Below are 24,211 nucleotides of genomic sequence, written 5' to 3' on the forward strand. Positions count from 1 at the left end.
TCCTTGTTTGCCAGAAGTATATTGACGATGGTGATTTGAAGATTTCACGTCCGCTTTGCGGCATGATCTAAAGCCCTTCGGATAATTTATGGATATTAAAACACGTTGTCAGTTGAGACAGCACATGTGGCATGTATGTTCATAAAGGCGAAATTTGTGGATGTCAACTTATCTATTTTGAGAAAAACGACCCGGAAGAACGTTTACATCTACATCCCAGCAAATACCTCTTTAGAAAATCACTGTGCATCGTATTTGAAGGAGGTCAACAGATAACAGACACGATCTTTTCCCCACACTCTCAACATTATCTCCATCACTATTGTTCCATCCGTCAAAACTCACAGATAACAAAAAGAAAATAGTTGTTTTAACAATGTTTTCTTTCCAAAATATAGTCTGTCATCCAATGGGACACGCTAAAAGACTACTTCGTTTAATATAATATATTCATTGAAGTGAGTGAGTGAGTGTAGTTTTACGCCGCACGCAGCAATATTCCAGCTAATGGTGGCGGTCTGTAAATAATCGAGTCTGGACCAGACAATCCAGTGATCAACAGCATGAACATCTATCTGCGCAATTTTGGACCGATGATATGTGTCAACCAAGTCAGCGAGCCTGACCACCCGATCCCGTTAGTCGCCTGTTACGGCACGCATGGGTTACTGAAGATCGATATTCTAACAAGGACCTTCACGGGTATATTCATTGAAGTCATTAAGTTGGTACACATACACATATGTACATATTTTTATGTCTGTTGAAAACAATTGCACAAACAAGTAATACTACTGGCATACAAACATTAAATGTGAAAATACGTGGAGGTTACAATCATATGACATTGAACTTTATGCCCATTGTATTCGCGAAAATAAAATATTTCCAGTAAACAAAAGCAAGGTAGCTATTACTTTTAAATACTTTTTTAATACTTTTAAAAACAGAAGCACCCCCTTGTAAGGTCTTCAGGCCCACATAACACACAACACAGATGTACGGATACGATACGATTACTAAACGAAGACAAAGACGGGAATGATTACAATTGAAATCTGATCGTGTATCACAGTCTATGAGTACACGTGCAGGCGCACGCTATTGTTTAGGATTGTCTTGTTTTGGCGATGCTGTTCAATACCGGGAACAACCTCACACCTAAAACCCCGATGTTTAAAATTATCTTCAAATACTACAAGGATAAAGTAAGAAACTACATAACTGTTTGATACAATAATATAAACAACAATAATAATAAGTACTACAGTCATGTTTCACAATCGCCCACATGTTAACATGTGCATATGACTGGCAATCGATATACTGACTGACTGACTAAGTTTGCTTTTACGCCGCTTTTAGCAATATTCCAGCAACATGACGGCGGGGGACACCAGAAATGGTCTTCACACATTGTACTCATATGGGGATTCGAACCCGGGTCTTCGGCGTGACGAGCAAACCCTTTAGCCACTAGGCTACCCCACCGCGCCGGCTATCGATATAGATCATGGAGATCGATAATCGTTAAATGAATGTGGACCAATCAAGTCAAAACATTGATTACACAACAGTCTCGTTTCCTGTTGACTAGGTTCCGTCCTATTGCGCAATTTAGTACAATAACCAGTCCAGAATTTTGAGATCAATTCATTTAACTGGATACATAAATATTAATCAGTATTATTTGATACATCTAACCACTTGTATATTGCAACACTACGCTCCTTATAATCCTTGCAAACATGTGGTGCAGCGTGCTCTGTCGTACAGCGAGCACTGACAAACAGAAACCTGGAAATCGTGGAAATCTCTAGAAAGGTTTAGCGGTCTGGTACGTACTTGATATTATATCAATCACAATTGTGCGTTACACTACTAAATTGAATAAGCGCAAAAAACACATAACAGGTGTAACCAGTGAGCCAGATGCATTGTGAATCATTTTACGACCTCATCAAATTGGGGTTGTCTGTAACGTCTTAGATAAGGTCATGCTGCCTACACCTCGCCATAAAATGTAGAAATACGATGTTATTAAAGTTTGAAATTAAAATTCATTTGTAAATACCATTTTCTTATGAAACAAGGCATTGGAATTCAGTGTAACCATAGTTGTTTGTGATGTCTATTTTCACTTTCACACGAGAAATTCGGATCGGCTAAAAAGTAGGTCATTGTCTGAATAGGTTAATGAGACTCATGTTTCGGTTTGTAACGATAAATATCGGAGAAGTAACTTTGAGAGTAAAATGCTGAATACAATCTGAAAGAAATCAACATATTTCATAGGTAAGTGGTGACATGCATGCTTGGATTACGAACAAAACAGCATCCTGAACATAATTCAGAAAGTGCCCATAAATAAAAACGTAAGTTCGTGTAATTTTGTCCGAGTAAATTTCATCACATTAGTTTATGTACGATATCATCGATGACACAGTTTTCATATCGAAAATCGTTAATAATTGTCAGCATCGACGATAATCGATCACTATAGCCCTACATATAAGGGCTAACATTAAACATGGCAGTAATCAAAATTATGAAACTTAAATATCTTCACTCATCCCTGTGAAATTTCCTGTTAATACAGAAACAGATGGGAACATGCCTAGTATAGAAAGTAACTCCTGTTAACCCAATAATTTCATGAATTAAGTAATCATCCATACTACAGACATAACAAGTCATAGATAACATTTGCTTAATGGAGTATGACTTTGAAAACATAAAGAACGTCAGTGTTTGATTAAATATTTTCCATCTCCAGATCAACTTGAATTAATTAATTTAGAAAAGATTAACTCCCAGGGCACAGCAGTGGCTCCCATACTCTACTCAATCCTGTGAGTTATTCTTTACAGAAAGACTAATTCATGGTCTTGCACTGAAACTCATACGAAATTACTCACACCATTTTTTAAAATATAAGATATGAGAGCCGATATAACAGTTGAAAAATGTACATTCAGCATGGGAAGGATATCCCTCAGCAAAATTACCCCTTCGGCTGGCGCTGGGAAGCTGGGGACAAACTCATCATGCCTCTGAAGCCTGAAGTCTTCGTCACTAATAAGACAATCAGGAATGAGATTGAGGCAACTGAGACTGATTATTCTCTGGAGGTGGCGTTTGACGTGATTATCCAAACTGTAGATACATCTGATATATGTTTCTGTTGCTTAACTATCTATTGATTTGGTGTTTTCTGAGTGATTACGATCACCTGCTGGTGTCCAGATGTCATTTACAGTCATGTGACTCCTGTTTGCTTGTGATATATGCCTAGCTGTGTCAAATCAAATCGCTATATCAGCCAAGGAAGTCTCGGTAACTATTTTATTGATCCTAATTTAGAAAGCAAAACTCAATAATATATAACCTCAAAGCAACGAAAGGAAATGATCAGTCGGAGCTTAAGCTACTTTCATGTCCGAATCTCTTGGTCTTCAGTTTGCCAACCCGGGTAAAAAATTCTGATTCGTATGTATAGGGATAAGGGTTAGCGAGGAAGGGGACATAGTGGTGCCCATGGGGATGCCTAAATGTTGCCTAAATGTCTTATCCCCCTAAATATATCATGGGTGTTTTCAATGAGAAAGACTAGAATTTAACATATTGTTTTCTCAGTAAACTGGAGATGACGTTTATATTCGTTTTTGACAAACTGTCCAACTCTAAGCTGAGGTCCCTCTGACGTGTCAGAGACCATTCTGGAGTGGTTTGGTCCAAGGTAATCACTCCCTCGACGCCCGGAGCAATCACCCCTCGTAGGCTTTCCGGGTTCACATTTTTGCCCATACTGGTTCCTTGTATCTTCTGGTATGTTTGAGAATATTTGTTTTAGATTATTGGAGGCGTTTGTGATGTGGGGTTTGGGTGTTTGAACGACACTTGTGCCAACCCGCCATACTGTTTCGTCCGTTTCTCAGATGTATGGAACCTGAACCGCATTATAAATGTTCTAGAAAGGTCAGTCTCTCAAACTGACGTAATATACTTTCACAGCAATGGTTGTTTACGACACGAGTACTGGGTGATAACAACATCTGGTTGGCCGATTTTAACAAAGACAATTTTTGCATTCTTGTGGGCTTTGATTGACATAAATATTTGCCATCGACATCAGTTATGATCATGTTTAACTCTTTGTGCAAATGCAGTGACGTAACGTCATATTGCGGGAGAATGTTGCCCGCTCACATATTGCACGTGTTGAAAGTGAAAAAGACTTTGGGAGGCCAAATATATTTTTGAACTGCCAGGGCCCGCTTGTCAAGATCCATTGACCTGTGTCCGCCACTGACCATGGACTCACCAAAATGGAACATGTTTTATAGCGTCATGACATGAACGACGGACATACAGGAATGGTCTGGAGCATGATATAATAACAGAACTCACCTCATAAGTAAGAATGAGTTAGTATGGTTTTAAGCCACATTTAGCAATATTCAGTCATTGCGGGGGATACCAGAAATGGACTTCACACATTGTACCCATGTGGGGAATCGAACCCGGGCCTTCAGCGTGACGAGCGGACACTTTAACATTAGGCTACCCCAGCGCCCCTTATCAGTAAGACATTTCAGCAGTAAGGAAATCAATCAAGAAATAAACATGCCTCTTTTTCGAATTTGTCTCCAAATCAGTAACTTAAATATGCTTGTGTAATCTGTTGTCGATTTCCATAATGCTTACGTTATTTTCAATTTTCTTGAAACCTACGGAACCCCGGAGACCCCGATATTCCAAAGTTTATATGCTTTAAGAATATACAACGGACTTGCCATTACTGACATGAAAGTGAAAGTACTGTAATCATAACTAGAGGAGAATCCAACAAATTGTCGGGCTCGAATTCACATTTGAGATTACCGGAGTCTGAATCCTTATTATGATCGTTTATGGCATTTAACAGGAACTAACTGTACAGAGTAGTTGCTGTAAAATCGCTATGGTAGTGATTGGGCAAAACAATGAAGTTGCCATACTCTTTAATCAGCTAACACAGTGAAGTTTATGTGACAGAAAGATCCGTGTTGGTTGTAGCTTGGAGGGACTGTCCCAGACAGCCTTGACAGGTGACCTAGAAAGTCTACACAGGTGACCCAGAAAGTCCTGGTCAGACACGGATGTCCGATTGGACCCTGTTTACTTTGGCCCGTCGACAGTCTCGATTCCTCGACAACAGACAGCGCCTTTAGGACACGTGGTCCAATCACATCCTTACAGGGCCTGTCTGAGATGCATGACGCGCCCCGTCTTTCACAGGGATCTGCAAACGTACAAGCTCTGTATTATAAAGATCACATTTACATTCATCGATAGGAGTGTAACGATTGTAACGATGTACGTGGTGGCAATCAACAGTAACCTTCAATATCGACTATGATATCGATACTGGGTTGTGTTGAGAAATGAGACAAGAGAACCATAACAATGATACTTCGGCGGTGAGGAAGTCTTGTGGTTAAAGCGTTCGCTCGTCACGCCGATGACCCGGGTTTGATTCCCTGTTTGGGTCCAAAGCGTGAAGCCCACTTCTGATGCCCCCCTCCGTGATATTGCTAACAGCGGCTCACTCAATAATGCACCTTGCTTTAAAATACACGTCTAAGAAGATGCATGTGTACATAGAATAAAGGCAAGTCTTGATAGATAAACCAATGATTGATATCGTCAGCAGCGTAGGTACCATAGGGGGTATTCTGTCTTAGGCTGGGAAACCCAGAAAGTGAGCAGGTATATGGAAAATAAAATATTTTTACAGCCATTTTGCTTAATGGCATACACAACGGGCGATGGGTTACTGGTGGTTAAAGCATTCGCTTGTCACGCGGATGACCAGGGTTCGATTCCCCACATAGGCAAAATGTGTAAAGGCCATTTCTGGTGTCCCCCGCAGTGATATTGCTGGAATATTGCTAAAAGCGACGAAAATCCGAAATTCACTAATGGTATACACGTAAGTGATAATTTGCTTCATAGCAATTCAATAGAATTCAAACAGCATCAAACTGTACAACAGGAAATCTACATTTATGGTAAACAACACATGGCAGTTTTCTAACAAAATCTTCGACTTCAACAAAATTCTCTATATAACGTCAAATAACGTTTTTACGTACACATGAACTATCGTAATTATACTTGAAGAAATGATTTCATTTTAGCAAATATTTGAAAAACAATTGTAAATACTTAGTTTCCCGAAATGTCGAATTCCGTGGTCTCTCGTGTCTATGGGGTGCTTAATGTTGTCTAAATGTCTTATCCCCTAAATATATCATGGGTGTGACCAATATTTCACATATTGTTTTCCATATGACCTTGAGATGACGTTTACTTGGCAAAATGTCCCGAATCTCTGAAGATAAACGTAACACATGCTACGTTTGGGAGTACACTTCTCAGTGAAGTACAATTTCTACTTCTGTATAGGAGTCACATTCTGGATTCGAACCCATACTCTCAGGTTCAGGCAACACACAAAGTGAGCCGTCTGACCCACTCATCCACCGCGGCTTTCATAAATATGGAAGTCGGACAACTGTCGACTTTGGAGTGACATGGAAGTAGGGTGATATCATTTTGGAGTGACGTGGAACTAGGGTGACATAGCTTTGGAGTGACTTATAACTAGGGTGATATCATACCGGAGTGACTTGGAATTAGGATGATATCACTTGGGTGACTTGCACTATGGTGATATCACTCTTTAGTGACATGGAAATAGGGTGATATCACTCGGGAGTGATTTGCACTAGGGTGTTATAGCTTTGGAGTAACTTATAAGCTGAGTGATATCACTCTGGAGTAACTTATAAGTCGGGTGATATCAGTCTGGGTGTCGTATAACTCGGGTGGTATCACTCTTGAGCGATTTGCACTGGGGTGATATAATACCTCTGGAGTAACTTAGAACTGGGGTGATATCGTTTGGGAGGGACATGAAAACAGGGTGGATATCACTCTGGGGTGACTTATAACTTGGGTGATATAGCTCTGGATTAACTTAGAACTAGGGGATATCACTCTGGATTGACATTGAACTGGGTTGATATCACTCCTGGGTGACTTGGAACTGGGGTGATATCGCTGTGGAGTGACTTGGAACTATGATGATATCACTCTAGTAACTTGGAACAGGGGTGATAGTTATTTGTCTGTCGATATCGTTAATTACTGAATATGAAACCTTAAAGACCTTTCCACAATGTGTTGTCGTGTTCCACCTTCCAACATGCAACGTAGTCGTACCTGACATGACAGACGCCACATGTCAAAAGAGTTTAACTGAGGTAAAAAAACAATATCAAAACATCTTTCAGAGTGAAATGTACAACACTCTCACCTGTTTCACTGTAAATTTCAAATTTGACTGGACCACACATTTCAGGAAAATGTTTAGCAAATGTGATTTAAATAGAATTTCACTCATGAAACAAATGTGGAAATTAGTGACAAGATCAGACAATTAATTATTTTGCTTTGAAACACAAATATGTCCAATCTACAAAGTTGATGTTTACCATTCTACTTGGCTTCAATACAGGAGAGGGGCGGTGGGATAGCCTAGTGGTTTGCTCGCCACGCCACATGCCCGGGTTCGATTCCCCACGTGGGAACAATGTGTGAAACCCATTTCTGGTGTCCCCCGTCGTGATATTGCTGGAATATTGCTAAAAGCGGCGTAATCCTTTTCCAGAAAGTGGTCACAGTCGAGACAGTTACCGGACAATTGGGTTTCCAGAATGAAATTGTGACTTGTCAATTTTTCCATGCTGAGTAGCCCAAGATGACGAATTCCGTGGTCTTACGATCTGTACAACCAGGAGATTACGTTCATACGTACGGGTGAGCTATGCCGTAATTAGACTTGAAGAAATGATTTCATATTTAACAATCCCCATCTAGTTTATTTTGTAAATAATTTGAAATGGCGAATTAGAGGGTCTCTCCATCTGTGCATCCAGGACATTGCATAATGATAAATACTTACATGGTATCTCTGCAACCACTGGGCGGCTAAACTCGACAACAGAGAGCAGGGCATTGACCGTAATGAGAAGACTACGTTGGCAAAACATATTGAAGCTTGTTCATACTTTCGACAGATGTTTTCTAAAACGCATTCGTGGAGCACTTGGCAGGTTGATCGATTTTTAACAGTTATAACAGACTAAGACATTTTGATAAAGCAAACTTTCTTTTTTCATTTTCAGTCTAAATAATACGTTGACTTTAACTTACTTTAACAATCATTCTTTGGCTTGTACCATATGTTTCAGTGTTTTGTTTTTGTTTTGTTTTTGTCCTTGCTTGTTGTAAGAGACGACTAACGGGATCGGGATCGCTTGCACCTCTAACACTGATACTGATACAGATTTCAGATCAAAACCGTTCATCCATGTTTCAGACAACCCGATGATTTCATGTCACTTTATAAACCGACAACAGTCATTATCATCAGGCTTTGATGAAAGGCCGGACACATTCCAGAATACAAAGTGCAATTTTGAAGAAGTATTTACACAACTATTTACACAACGTGTTGAACGAAGTGTCGTAGACGATAAAGGGCAGAGTGGGATTTTGCTACATGGATCAACTAACACAACGTGTTGAACGAAGTGCCGTAGAATCACATAGGTCCTGACGTTAAAGGGTAGAGTGGGATTTTGACACATGGATCAACTAAACCAGCCATTCGTCTTGGTATTGTGTTATGAAGTTCATGAGTAATGCAGAAGATTTCCTTAATGATCCTTAATTGTAAACTACTGCCAAAACGAGCACAAGGGGGCGCTTATTAGTGTTCATTGTGAGGTTCGTTCTGCGCATTTCGACTAAAATATTAATATATAAGGCCTTTCAAAAATGGACAAACTCGAGGAAGGTGCAATGATCAAGTACTGGCGGCAAGGGGTTAACACCTCCATTGATAAAGCCGGTCGGGCTTTTGATAATAAACATGCATTGCCGAATGTTAAATTTGAATGTTTGTCAAATATATATACCCAGCGTTCACAAATGTGTGATTGGTGCAACCGGTGTGTCAGGATAAGCTAAACTTTTCGCCATCACTAGTATCACTGTTTCATAGTGGTGTTGATGCTTTCCTTAAATATGTTGAAAATACGTTCAATGGCCCCAAAGAAGGGAAAAGCTATTTTCACTGAAAGAATTTCCTTTAAATAACACGATTAGCGACACTGTGAAGTAGTATTTCATATTCTGAATATGTAGATAGATTTGATGACATGAAAGTTTACATATTGTAAACTACGGCTATAAGGATTTCATATTGGTGCATGAACCATCACATCAACTCTAAACAAGAACGATAACTCTATTCCTGTTTGATTCCAATGTTTCTTAATATCACCGAAGCACTCGTATATTGTATTGCTCTTCTTGGTTTCGTTTTTATTCAATTATTTTAAAGAATTATACCTAAAAACACGTACAACTAAAAGAAAGAGGAAAGTATTTGTTAAACACGCATACTGAAACATTATTACCAGCTGTTTACCTTTTATTCCCAAATGTATATTTACAAATAGGGATCGTTTGGGCTTTTTTAAAAATATGAAAATAGAATTAAAATTTTTCAGCTACTTTAAAATAGTTCTCAAACTGAACATTCGTGTAACTTTGTTGCCAAACCCTGCTGACATTTCAAAATGAAAAGGTCAGACTAAAATATCCCCAGAGATGTGAAATGTATATTTCTAAATAGGGTTTAGGAATCACAAATGAAATTTGTTTTATTAAATCTGCAAATGAAATCATCTGTTTTTCAGCTACATTAAAGCCAAAAGCAGATACTCAAAAAAGACTGAACATTCGTGTAACCTTCCTGTCATACAAAAAATATGAATGACCCCAACAAGTCAGACAAAAATATCCCCAGAGATGTGAAACATAAGGCCAATGTTAAAGATTACAGTTGATTAGTTATATATGATTGTAATATTATTGTTTGGAAACTCGAAGCGATTGAAATATATTTCCTAAAGATGTTTGAAAGCGCACGTACAATCTCCAAAGCAAGCCCACAAGATCGTCAGAAATACATTCAAATATACCGGTAAGAGCCGTTATGTAAACAAACGCACGTGAACACATTTTGTTTAGTTTTTTCACTTTAAGGCGAGTTTAGATAGTTTCTTGGTGTTCGTGTATGAATGAATTTGTTACATTCAGAGGGTGAATGTTTGTATACTATTAAAAAAGAAGGCGATGTTCTTAACATGCTATAACTACAGATAAAACTGTCCCTCACTTCTTATAATCCTCTTCTGGTCAAAACAATCGGTCGTCTGCTCGCCTGAAAAGGGAGTACTCTCCCTTACAAAACGTTCAATTCTTAGGCGCTTCAGGTGAACCGTTATAACATGTTGTGACAACAGATAACACCGTCCCTCACTTCTTATAATCCTCTTATGATCCTCATGATTCACGACGTATTTCAATGGCTTTCATCGTCAGTGGTGTGGACAAAACCGGTCGTTAACTTCTAAATGCTCAATGTAATGTGTTTGACAGGACATGTTTTTCCAATGACATTTTGTATTTTTTCACTTTAAGGCCACTTTAGATAGTTTATTGATGTTCGTCTATAAATGAATTTGTTACATTCAGTTAGTTGAATGTTTGTATACTGGTACAAAGTAGGCGATATGATTTTTTGAGGTGATTGTAGTTGGGAACCAATTTGTTTGATCGTTTATGGATTAAGAATTGGCAAACACGCCAGTTTCTTGCAAGCATTTTCATCACATGCACCTGAATATAGCACCTGAAAATTGCACCTGAAATTCGAACTTGACAGTGGAAGTTCTCAGTTCAAGAGGAACAATGAATCTTGACACAATAACAAAGGTATATACAATTTGATGTAACATGTAACAACAAAATACTATATACAGTGACATGTATATTTTATTAAGCCATCAGCAAATTAATTTAACAACTGATTTTAAGAACATTAAAAAAAGCAATTTGAGTACATTTTAATAACTCGCATCCGAAGATATCATCCATCAGATTTTCGACACATCCTCAACATGTGGATTATGTGGCGAAATGCCTCCCTCCCCAGTCGGATTCAGAACAATCTGTCGTCTGCTTTCCTGAAACCGGAGTACTCTCCCTTCCAAATCGCTTCCATTTAAGGGCGTTTCATGTGACTTGAACCCATCCATATAATTATCAAAAGCAATATTTCAGCAGTGTACCCGTGTATATACTGAAGAAAGAACCAGATTTGTCACCAGACCTTCTCAGTCACAGTTGACCACAGCCACTAAACTCCTCAGTGGAATATGTTTCGTATACGTGGCCATCACGTGACACAATCCAACATGGCGGCCACTTTGAATACTTATACCGCTTTAAAATATTTCTGTGAAATATCTCTGTGTTAAGCACAGAATAACCTGTATTCACACCTCGATTATTGTCTGTTGTGTTATGAACACTATGAAGTAGTAACCCACTCGATCTGTCATTCCCTATTCTTTGAATATTTCATGTTTGATGCAGTTGAAGGTGTGCTCCCAACATGTTGCACATCACCTCCATGCTCATGGACTTCACCAAAGTGGCAAACGTCTGAGACATGCATCACTTCAGGCTTTCCTCCTGCACAAAGTAACACAGCATGATACAACTGCAATATTGTTGACAGGTCCTCTTAAATCCAACGCACCCCTTCTTCTTTTTCTCAGGTTTTGAACCCAGTACAATAGGTCCTTTAATATATTAAGGACTAGAAGTCCTGAGAGGTCAGATGCAAACCATCTAACCTGTGACCTCAGGTCAGCTTCTTTGGAATATTCTACCAACTCCAGGACAAGTCCTTTTGGGCTTTAGGCAGATATCCGGGTCGACTTCTGACTGTTCAAACACAGGAGTCCATCAGTGGATCCACTACACTTTATTACTCGATGTGTGTAACTAAATAGTCTTACAGCCACGGCCAGACAGCATCTCTGTGTCTGCTGTCCGAGGGTCATGTACAGACGGCTACAAAAAGTCCCTGGGAGTCAAATCCTGGTCAGACAGCCATGTGTAGCACATGCAACATTGTCAGGTAAGCATCATTCACAATGTAATTCTTCTGTGGCCAATCGGCTATTGTCTAACTTTGATTATGGACAGCAGACCTGCACAAGTCCCATGTGAGATGCTCGAGGCAGGAGTGTCCCCACAAGCGCGTCCCGAAGTGTTTGTTCTGAAACCTACAGAACTTTCTGGAAACACTTAAAGCATGGGAGACCACAGCCACTGAAATCCACACATATTGTGTGTTGCAATATTTTGGCTGCCCAAGACGTTTCCAGATCAGTCTTATCCCCTTGTCAAACTATAGTAACTTGCACACAAATACAGTCTTCATTAGCTTGACAGAAGCAAAGCAATACAATTATATAATTGTTCCACAGTGAATAACAACTGAACAATAAACAAGCAATAACAATATCCCTCGGTGAATATTCTATGAAATATTCCATTTGCAATTAGTAAGCACCATGTACAGCTTCCAACTTCCATTTGAGTCATCACGACTTTGACATAGCAATATTTCATATCGATGAGCTACCCAAATGAATATGTATCAAAGGTACATTTTTGTATGCTGGTGATTTGAAATAACCAGTGCTCTTAAATACATCAAATACAAACAAAAAACACACTTTGCTTGTTGATTGCATCAGAATGTTATGGCTGCCTTGATCTTCTGCCAGAACTCTTCTCTGTCCACTTCGTCTGCTGGGTATTTGATGTAGGTACCATGCTCAATTTCATCTAAGACGTCTCTGCTGATCCTTCTGGTATCAGGTACATCAATGAGCCATACTACACAAAAAATATCTCTCCCAGAGTGGATGCTCTCAAATTTGGCCATGTGGACCTCATACTCACACCAGGAACTCTGAAGGAAGCTTGGAGTTAAAAGGATGATAGTCTTCCTGCTCGACTGTATTGCGTTTACTACATTGGCAGTGATTGGCTCACCAACCATGAAGTCCCTCTGGTGTATACAGAGTCTTAAGCCAAATCTCTTCTCCAGGATGTTCTGCATGTCCTGCACAACAAACTCCCCTGTCCTCTTCTGCATATGAGACAAAGGCGTCGTATATGAAGTGTTCTTCTTCATCTATCTGTTTCTGGTAACCTCTGTACTTTCTTCTGGTTGTGTAGTACAAATATCTCAGCTTCCAACGGTAACGATATATGACGCCACCTACTACCACTGACAGAAACAAAATGAGTCCCGTGGCTGCTCCACATATCACTGGAATGACAGTCTTGCATCTCTCTTGAAGATCAAGTACAAGGTTGTTAAGATTGCCCAAAGACGCCTTGGTTCCATCTGATAGGCTGCATTTGGTATCAGATGCGTCATCTATGACTACATGTTGTTTCAACAACCACTCCAAGTCACCCAGAGTATCGCATGTACACTTAAGGTTGGTGCCCCTCATTCTGATGTGAAATTTGTCTTTCCTTTCCTTCATAATTGCATCAATCTGACTCTGAAGACGTATTGGAACAGCTTCAAATCTGTTGTAGGACAAGTCTAACATCCACAAATGTTTCATTTGATGTATGTCAACAACCCAAGAACTCATCATATTCCAGCTCAAATCAAGGACTTTCAGTTTACCCATGCTTGCAAAAATCGAAGAGGGCAAATAACGAATCATGTTTGAAGAAATTCTTAATGTTTCTACATTGCTTTGATTCATAAATATCTCCCCTTTTGTGTCATTTTCAAGGGATTCAGCGAGGTAATTCTTGCTGATGTTCAATATTTGTAGACCACTTGCATGCTCCAGAAACGTTGGGGCAATGAATTTGCAAAAGTTGTTTGATAGATCCAGAAATTTAAGGTTTTCAGTCTGATAAACTGGGCCTACCCATTTTGTTAAAATGTTGGATGATAAATCAAGAGTTTGCAATTTATTTGGCCAAAATGAAAAGTTCCAAATTTCTCCTTGGATATTCCTCTGACTGGCATTAACAAATATTACGTTTGGAGCAATGGGTATTTTAAAAGTCATTGAATAATGAATCTCGTCCTTCGTTTGTTTCCTCCTGATTCCATTTGGATCTGAGAATAATTGTTTGCTTTTCGATTGTGACATTTCCATCTCAGTGTCACCACCATTGTAGTGTCTTTGAAACGTATTCTTGCGTTTAACTGTTTCATCTGTTTCATCCACTGAAGATCTTCTTTGGCTTCTTGGAACAGTGCTCACGACAATGTTTCTCTCCGGATACAAACTGAAAACTTTATTCTGATCATACTCTCTGTCAACGCATGAACCATGGGTTACTATAATTCCTGGTAAAGGTCCGTTGAATGTATAAGGGTTATTGATATAGAGTTTATGAAGACTAACCAACTGATCTGTAGCAAATGAGTAAGCTCCAAGCTGGAGATGGTTATTTTTCAAGGAGATGACTTCAACTGAAGGTAAAACATTTAAAACAGTGTCTTCTATCTTCTCAATTCTGTTGCAGTCAAGATAAATCTCCTTTACATGTATTTTGGTGAAGAAACGGACATGTGTCCTCCGTATCTGAACACCAATAGCATAACTGCTTGTGATTTTATTCAGCCTAAGTACTCTTAACGTCGAGTTCACAAGGCCAAACATAGAATCACCAAATGTCTTAAACCCTAAATTATCATTTTCTGACATGTCTAATGTGTCAATGTTTCTCAAAGGAAGAAACGAACCAACATCAATATCTGATATTTTACATTTACTTATATCTAGGTTTCTAAGGTGAGGTGTATGGAGAAATGACTCATTTAACAAACGATTGATGGAACAATATCCCCTTTGGCCTGATATGTTCAGTGTTGTAAGGTCCTTTAATCTGACAAAGCCTTGTCCAAAGGTGCAGTTCTCGAGTCCATCAACCACCAACGTCTGCAGAGAGACAAGATCTCCAAAGCTGTCATCAGGATACGATGAATTCGTGACCAATACGTTACTACTTATATCAAGGATTTCAAGCTTCTCCAGATCTTTAAACGTTCCTTTCGGGTATGTGGCCTTCTCCAGAGTGAGTTGGTTGCCATGGAGATTTAGACTGAGCAATGTTACAACACCTTTGAAGCTATCGTACAAACTGCTAATGTTATTCTTCGACAAATCCAGATGTTTTATATGGGAGAATCGGTGTAAGTCATCGGGGAGTTTATTCATGAGGTTATTCGTCATTATCAATTGTGTGACATTTGTAGGAAGAGAGGATGGTATGTTGTGTAAATGTTTGTTTGAACAATCTGCGTGGATATCCCCGTCAGTTGTCGTGGTGCAGTAGCATGGGGAACATGGTATCTTCTGAAGGCGTGCTTCTGTCTCTCTGTGATGTGTGCTGTCCCCAATGATCAGAATGGCGAATATCACTGCAAATAAGCAAACACCATTAAACATAATATCCATCGAACATGTTGTTAGTACTACGTTGTAGGACTACGTGTTAAAGGACAGTTCTCAAATGACACTTCTCAACTGGCCCTCTGCGGTTACACAACGTATTATTGTGAGCTATTCTCAGGCTCCTTTGAGCTCAGTTCTCAGTTCCCACTGCCAGAATGCGCTGGTGTATATGTACATGTATATGGCTTAAGATTTGACAATGTTGCCCCTATTCTTGAAGACGTTATAAGGCAACACCACATAGTATCTCGTCTACAACCTACATGCCTCTGCTGGCTGTACGAATGAAATGAGGTGTCATTCCTGAATATCGACTCCTGCCCCTCTGATAGGATTTCATATTGGCGCATGAACATCAGAACCACTTTAAACAAGAACGATAACTCTATTCTTGTTTGTTTCCTGTGGTACTTAATATCACCGAGCACTCGTACATTGTATATTGCTGTTTTTGGTTTTATTTATTTCAAAGAATTACACCTCTTTGAAACAACTAAAAGGAGAAAAAAATAATTATTACCAGCTGTTCACGTTATATTTCTAAATAGGGTTTAAGAATCACAAATGGGATTTGTTTTATTGAATCTGCAAATAATATAAATTTCTCTTTTAACTAACATATGTTAGATTTGGGAGTTCACTTTCTTAGTAAAGTACAAATTCTTGTAATATTTTGGGTTGAGTCCCATCCGGGATTCAAACCCATACCCTCAGAGTCAGGCAACTAATCGCCAGCACACAAAGTCAGCCGTCTAACCCGCTCAGCCATCGCTACTTCCACAACAATGGAAGTCGGACAACTGGTAGTCTAGACTGCGGACTTTGTGTACCCCTTTGAGAAGTGTAAATTTTCACGGCTCCCACAGCCGAAAGCTATGATTAAACAATGCCATTTTAGAAAGTGGTCAAATAAAACGTTTGTTATATTTGGGATATTTGTGTGCTGGCGATTAGGTGCCTGACTCTGAAGGTTGGGGTTCGAATCCCGGATGGGACTCAACCCAATTTGTACTTTGATAAGAAAGTGTAATCCCAAATATAAGATATCTTACATTTGACCACTTTCTAAAAATGACATTAAAACATAATACACTGCCGCCTTAGATTGGGATGCAGTGACTTAAACAGTGATAAATATAATCGTTTCATTTCTGATAATGCTTCTTGTTCCTGCTCACAAGATTATGAGGATGTATTCCACTATTTTTTCATGTGTCCTTAATATAATACCATTCGATACGAATCATATATTTATGTGAAAGGTTTCCCCCTGTGGAATGTGCTAAATGGCAATAACTCAGTATGTCATCAGACGAATATGGATATTCTACGGTCAGTCCATCAATTCATTATTACATCAAAACGATTTGAGTCATAAAAGTTTTGTAGCTTCTCTTATTTTTCTATTTGTATAACTGGCCACGAAACAAAGCCAAGATAAATTGTTGATATCCATGATTGTTATTATTCAGAGATAACTTGATATAACCACTATAAATACGTACAACATTATGCACAAATGTGAACCTTCACATGTATTATGGAGCGGCATTAATATAAGCCACTCGCTTGTCACACCCAGGTTCGGTTCCCCACATGGTTGCAATGTGTGAAGACGATTGCGAATAACGGCCTAAACTAAACCCACTCAGTCGTACATGAGTGTCTGTGAAGAGTTGTGTCCCTTGAGTACACCCGGAACATATGATTGTGTTTCGAATCCCGGTTCTCCCCGATGTTTCTAGGTTTGACAGCATCATACAGCATCACTTTGGGTTTTTCTCCCACATTAAGCAGGCATGTCGTGATCTAACTGGAACACTGTCCGTAGCTCCGTTAAACCAGACTGACTCGCTCACTCACATTCGAACACGAGAAAACATTTGTCCTAGTCATGATGATACAACTCAAATGCTTTCTGTTGTTTCCTCGTAAGGATTGGTTGGGTGGCCTAGTGGTTAAAGCGTTCGCTCCTCACGCCGAAGACCCGGGTTCGATTCGGCACATGGGTACAATGTGTGAACCCAATTTCTGGAGTCCACGGCCGTGATATTACTGGAATGTTGCTAAAAGAGGCGTAAGACTAAACTCATCCACCCATCGTAGCATATAAGATATTTGCCAGAGATTTTTCACTGGGTAGATTTAACTGCGATAAATTAGTAAATTCTCAAGGAAGCATGCTAATGGCCCAGATAGTCAGGATATCTTTTGATATTATTCATGAGCGAGTGGATAACCTTGCCTCCCGCAAAGGCTTGTTCACTTTAAGTTTCTGTGTCCTAGACATGAGGAAGATAGGGTAAAAGTCAATATATGCCATCAGAAGATATGCTATTCAAACAACCACTTGCACAGTCACAATGTATTCACTACAAATGCCTTATTTACTTTCTATAATGACACTTGTCAGGCATGTTTAGTTTAAACTACGTTGTCGCCAAAACCATACACATGCTGATCTATTCGTTAGTTTCGGACTATGTTTCAGCTATGAGACCACACAATCCTGTCATCGACAACATGAGAATTAGGATAATGGGACAAGCATCATCTTGGTCAGTGAGCTTGGGCCCCGATCAACGAAGCGTTCGTAACATTACGACCTATCGTAACTCTATAGTTTATCATAGGTTTACGAATGTAGTAGTGCTACGAACGCTTTTTGGATCGGGACCCTGATCAACTTCTCCCGTTAGTTGCCTTTTACGACAAGCCGGGATTGGTTCAGACCATTTCTTGCCTAGATCATCACTTAGGCTTTCTCGGTGCGGTGGGGCAGCTCAGTCAGTGAATGACTTTATTGCATTAGAGGGGCCATAGGCCCAGTGCATTGTACAATACATGTTGATGGAGCGCCGCACAGTCGGCAGGTGGTATAATAATGAGTTGGTGACAGAAACGATTTACGTTTTTTCATTGCAAGGAATTCATACTTCCCTAGACATTCAATGATACATACATTATCTGATGTTAAAAGTAAATATAAACCTTATGTTCTGATGGAAATTGCCAATGATACCTTGGTAAAAATGATTGTCTTAATTCGTTATAAAATGGGCACTGTAGAACAAAATGTAATTATGTTTCTACAGCTGGAACAATACATAGCGGACATAGGCGTTCCTCTCTCTATAACCCCAGTTTCCGCCCAATTTCGATCATTAAGCAGTGATTCGAACATCTGAGAAAGCAAAGTGCAGAGCGGGGATGGTTAAACCATTTGCTCGTCACACCGAAGACCAGGGTTTGGTTCCCCACATGGGTACAATGTGTGGAGCCCATTTCTGGTGTCCCCTGTCGTGGTATTGCTGGAATATTGCTAATGGAGCCGTAAAACCAAACTCACTCACTTGAAAGATAAAAGATTTGAATAAACAGTTGTATCAAATCGCACGGTGTATTCCACGTGGGCAGGGATGGTGGAAAAACCCACTTGTCACGTCGAAGGTCCGTGTTCGATTCCACACATGAGGACATTCCATTCCGCCAATTTGTGGTGCCCTTTGTCGTAATATTGATGGAATATTGCTAACAGCGACATAAAACCATACTCGTTTCTTGGAGTCAGATTTCAAATGGCCGACATTTCAACTGTCTTGTTTTTCATCAAGAATACAAATCCCAACGTCATTTTGTTTGAGAGGTACAAGAGAGGGGTGTGAAGACACTGATATAAAACAGACTTTGAAAGTGGCAATTACACACTCACATGGCCTTATAATGGCAAGAAGTTCTGCATGAAATTCAGAATATTTTAACGAGCGTTTCCTTCACTATTCCAGTGCGAGGTCATCATTATCTCGACATTGAACAAATAAGCCATGATTTGATTTGATTTGACTTTGGATTGAAATCACGTGATTGTCCATCGTGTTTTGAGAATGTTCTAGTGGGTGAGGGAGTGACAATGGCTAACACTCTTTGAACAGTACTTCAGTGTTTTGATATTTTTCTAGTGAGTGAGGGAGTGACAATGTCTAACACTCTTTGAACAGTACTTCAGTGTTTTGATATTTTTCTAGTGTGTGAGGAAGTGACAATGGCCAACACTCTTCGAGCAGTACTTCAGTGTTTTGAGAATGTTCTAGTGAGTGAGGAAGTGACAATGGCTAACACTCTTTGAACAGTACTTCAGTGAAGTGAGGAAGTGACAATGGCTAACACGCCTTTGAACGGTACTTCAGTGTTTCGAGAATGTTCTAGTGAGTGAGGAAGTGACAATGGCTAACACTCTTCGAGCAGTACTTCAGTGTTTTGAGAATGTTCTAGTGAGTGAGGGAGTGACGATGTCTAACACTCTTTGAACAGTACTTCAGTGTTTTGAGAATGTTCTAGTGAGTGAGGAAGTGACAATGGCTAACACTCTTTGAACAGTACTTCAGTGTTTTGAGAATGTTCTAGTGAGTGAGGAAGTGACAATGGCTAACACTCTTTGAACAGTTCCCCCGTGTTTTCAGATTTGTCTGGTGAGTGAGGGAGTGACAGTGTCTAACACTCTTTGAACAGTACTTCGGTGTTTTGAGAATGTTCTAGTGAGTGAGGGAGTGACAGTGTCTAACACTCTTCGAGCAGTACTTCAGTGTTTTGAGAATGTTCTGGTGAGTGAGGGAGTGACGATGTCTAACACTCTTTGAGCATTACTTAAGTGTTTTGAGAATGTTCTAGTGAGTGAGGGAGTGACAGTGTCTAACACTCTTTGAACAGTACTTCAGTGTTTTGAGAATGTTCTAGTGAGTGAGGGAGTGACAGTGTCTACCACTCTTTGAACAGTACTCCAGTGTTTTGAGAATGTTCTAGTGAGTGAGGAACTGACAATGGCTAACACTCTTTGAACAGTACTTCAGTGTTTAGAGAATGTTCTAGTGAGTGAGGAAGTGACAATGGCTAACACTCTTCGAGCAGTACTTCAGTGTTTTGAGAATGTTCTAGTGAGTGAGGAAGTGACAATGGCTAACACTCTTTGAACAGTACTTCAGTGTTTTGAGAATGTTCTAGTGAGTGAGGAAGTGACAATGGCTAACACTCTTTGAACAGTACTTCAGTGTTTTGAGAATGTTCTAGTGAGTGAGGGAGTGACAATGGCTAACACTCTTTGAACAGTACTTCAGTGTTTTGAGAATGTTCTAGTGAGTGAGGAAGTGACAATGGCTAACACTCTTTGAACAGTACTTCAGTGTTTTGAGAATGTTCTAGTGAGTGAGGAAGTGACAATGGCTAACACTCTTTGAACGGTACTTCAGTGTTTCGAGAATGTTCTAGTGAGTGAGGAAGTGACAACGGCTAACACTCTTCGAGCAGTACTTCGGTGTTTTGATAATGTTCTAGTGAGTGAGGGAGTGACGATGTCTAACACTCTTTGAACAGTACTTCAGTGTTTTGAGAATGTTCTAGTGAGTGTGGGAGTGACAGTGTCTAACACTCTTTGAACATTACTTCAGTGCTTTGAGATTTTTCTAGTGAGTGAGGGAGTGACAATGGCTAACACTCTTTGAACAGTTCCTCGATGTTTTGAGATTTGTCTGGTGAGTGAGGGAGTGACACTGTCTAACACTCTTTGAACAGCACTTCGGTGTTTTGAGAATGTTCTAGTGAGTGAGGGAGTGACGATGTCTAACACTCTTTGAGCATTACTTAAGTGTTTTGAGAATGTTCTAGTGAGTAAGGGAGTGACAGTGTCTAACACTCTTTGAACAGTACTTCAGTGTTTTGAGAATGTTCTAGTGAGTGAGGGAGTGACAGTGTCTAACACTCTTTGAACAGTACTCCAGTGTTTTGAGAATGTTCTAGTGAGTGAGGAACTGACAATGGCTAACACTCTTTGAACAGTACTTCAGTGTTTAGAGAATGTTCTAGTGAGTGAGGAAGTGACAATGGCTAACACTCTTCGAGCAGTACTTCAGTGTTTTGAGAATGTTCTAGTGAGTGAGGAAGTGACAATGGCTAACACTCTTTGAACAGTACTTCAGTGTTTTGAGAATGTTCTAGTGAGTGAGGAAGTGACAACGGCTAACACTCTTTGAACAGTACTTCAGTGTTTTGAGAATGTTCTAGTGAGTGAGGAAGTGACAATGGCTAACACTCTTTGAACAGTACTTCAGTGTTTTGAGAATGTTCTAGTGAGTGAGGAAGTGACAATGGCTAACACTCTTCGAGCAGTACTTCAGTGTTTTGATAATGTTCTAGTGAGTGAGGGAGTGACTATGTCTAACACTCTTTGAACAGTACTTCAGTGTTTTAACGGTTTGTCAACTTAATATCGAGGTGAATCGGAAGTGAAAGAAGTCTTGCTTGCTTACCACTTCTGGGAAAATTGGGCGACACTGGTGCGAATTAATGAAATTGTTTGAAACAGTATTTTTGTACTTGTCACAAAATGCCTTTTTTATGTTTCAATCAACACTCCATCAATTTCTATGCACAGTGATTCAATATAGTGCAAATGAGTTTGTATCCAAAACTGATATTTTTAACCTTTCAGTTAATAAGAGTTGAAAACGTACAAAAATGTCAGCAAAAGGACAAATACGGGCCGTATCACAATGTACTGTTAGAACACCAAATCGCGAAGATGTATTTAAAGGGGCATCCCCACATACGAGTGGTTGTTTACAAATTGTTGCATGCTGCGCAGTACACATTGTGAACGTGCATAGCGGGTATATATGATATATGAATATTCTGGGAAGTCAGTTAGACGAAATAAGACATGCCTATAACTTGAGTTATAGCCACACGTCACAAGTGAAATTCAGCTAATTCACAATATGCTTTATAATGATTGCGGCATCCAGAGAAAAAATACTTACTCGACAGAATCATTATGAGGAGACGGTACGTGACGGTTGTGAATAAGATGGCGTTATTGTGTTAGATGACGCTCTCGTTGTGAGTAGGACAGATGGAAGCTGCACTGTTCGAGACGTTTCGGAGCAGGATGGTAATGAAGCAGGACGAAGATGTACGGCGATACTAGTCAACCCGTGATAAAGGGTCAATAAGACCTGTGATAAACTTGTTTAAAGCAAACCAAGGCGTGCAAACAATAAAACTAAGACACAGTTTCGTATTTGGATTTGTTATCTCATCAGGGGAGTGTGTGCAAGGACGGTGAGTTAGCTTCGTTATATATGTCAGTTAATAGGGCGTTACTTCCGGTACTAAGCTGGTTTCCGGCTCCCTTTTCCGCATTAACTTGCGATATGCGAGACGGGGCCCAGCTTACTTCCGGTATCAGATTTCAGATGACAAGCATATATTCAAGTACCAGTTCTGGTTACAAATTGCGCGAGCGCTAAATATTGACTTTACTCGACCGGACCAAGTGTACAACTATGCTTGGCTGTCACAGCTGTTGACAGTCGTAATAGTTGGCTAATTTGTGGATGGTTAGATCAGAAATTTGTTATTCCTGCAAGGATTATCGGTTACTTACTGTCAACTGACAACCATGAGACCATTCCAAAAGGTATAAAAGTTCTGAGGTCTCGCGAAGTGCCGTGACCTACTTAAAGGGCCCAACCGCCTCCGTGGTGTAGTGGGTAGGGCATCCGCCCGGAGAGCGGAAGGTCGCGGGTTCGATCCCCGGCCGCGTCATATCAAAAGACGTAAAAATATGGTACTTGTTGGTCCCTGCCTGGCGCTCGGCATTAATGGGTACAACAAGGACTGGTCGGCTGGGAGTCAGTATGTGTCTGAGTGGGGGATTTCATGCTTCACTGCGGCATGGTATCTCAGTGGGCTAGCTCCATAAAACCAAGTTCAGTCTGTACTAGTACAAGCAGCCGCACATACACATACACACGCATGCACGTCGTCATATGAGCGAAATATTCTCCAGCACGACGTTAAACCCAATTTCACCTCACCTCACTTAAAGGGTCCTATTGAAGCCAAGGAGATGGAAAGGGAGTGTGGAAGTAGTACCAGCAGGAAGAAACGAATCAAACATGCGCGGCCCGTATGAATATCAATGGCCACATTATTAAAACCTATTCCACATCTCCACTGTCAGTCAGAGATACTGATCTTCCAGGTTTCACTCACAATCCGTCACAGCACCGCTGACAAACAAGTTGCGTCCCTTACCTACCAGGATCCACCTCTTATAGGTGAAGTTCGAATCCCAGATCCCCTGTGATGGTCAGCCTCCATATTCAAGATTAAGCATGTTTCGCCAAAGTGATGTGCGCTTCACTTGAAAGATGTTCACTTCCACCAAACAGGGGCGGTGGGCTAGCCTCATGGTTCAAGCGTTTACTCGTCACGCCCAAGACCCGGTTTCAATTCTCCACATGGGTGCAATGTGTAAAGCCCATTTCTGGTGTCCCCAGCCGTGATATTGCTCAAACACTTTTATTCAAAACCCACAAAGGTCGATGTTTGTTACGTGCGAAAATACGACAAACCAATCAGAACGTGCGTAATAATTGCTGTGCTTGGATAAAAATAATCCAGAGTACTTAAATCGTTTATTGCATTGTGTCATTGTTTTAGAAAGTAATGAAAAATACATATCGGCATATTGAAAGTACATAGAACGTAGCTAACAGAATTGTGTTGCCTCGTGTGATGTGTTTAATAAGGATAATACCATGGTCGGTGAGAGATTCAAATACACGCACGTGTGGTTGTTTACATAACGGCTCTCCTATTTCCAATTGAGTGTTTTCACGTGCGAATTGCGGGAATGTTTTGGAGATTCTACATGCGCTTCCGACTTTTTTAGTTAA

General features: G+C 40.0%; 1 protein-coding gene across 1 annotated transcript; it reads right to left on the reverse strand.

Annotated features, from left to right (window-relative positions):
• Positions 1 to 12,730: 12,730 nt before the first annotated feature.
• On the reverse strand, positions 12,731 to 22,310 carry LOC124260897 (toll-like receptor 4). The gene is given in 4 exon segments (XM_046695220.1): positions 12,731 to 13,123; positions 13,125 to 13,556; positions 14,427 to 15,445; positions 22,289 to 22,310. Coding segments are annotated over 4 exon segments (1,857 nt in total). The 5' UTR covers positions 22,302 to 22,310.
• Between the last annotated feature and the right edge of the window lie 1,901 nt (positions 22,311 to 24,211).

This window comes from Haliotis rubra, unplaced genomic scaffold (assembly GCF_003918875.1).
Source record: "Haliotis rubra isolate DU_JTF1 unplaced genomic scaffold, ASM391887v1 Scf780, whole genome shotgun sequence".
Taxonomy (NCBI): Eukaryota; Metazoa; Mollusca; class Gastropoda; order Lepetellida; family Haliotidae; genus Haliotis; species Haliotis rubra.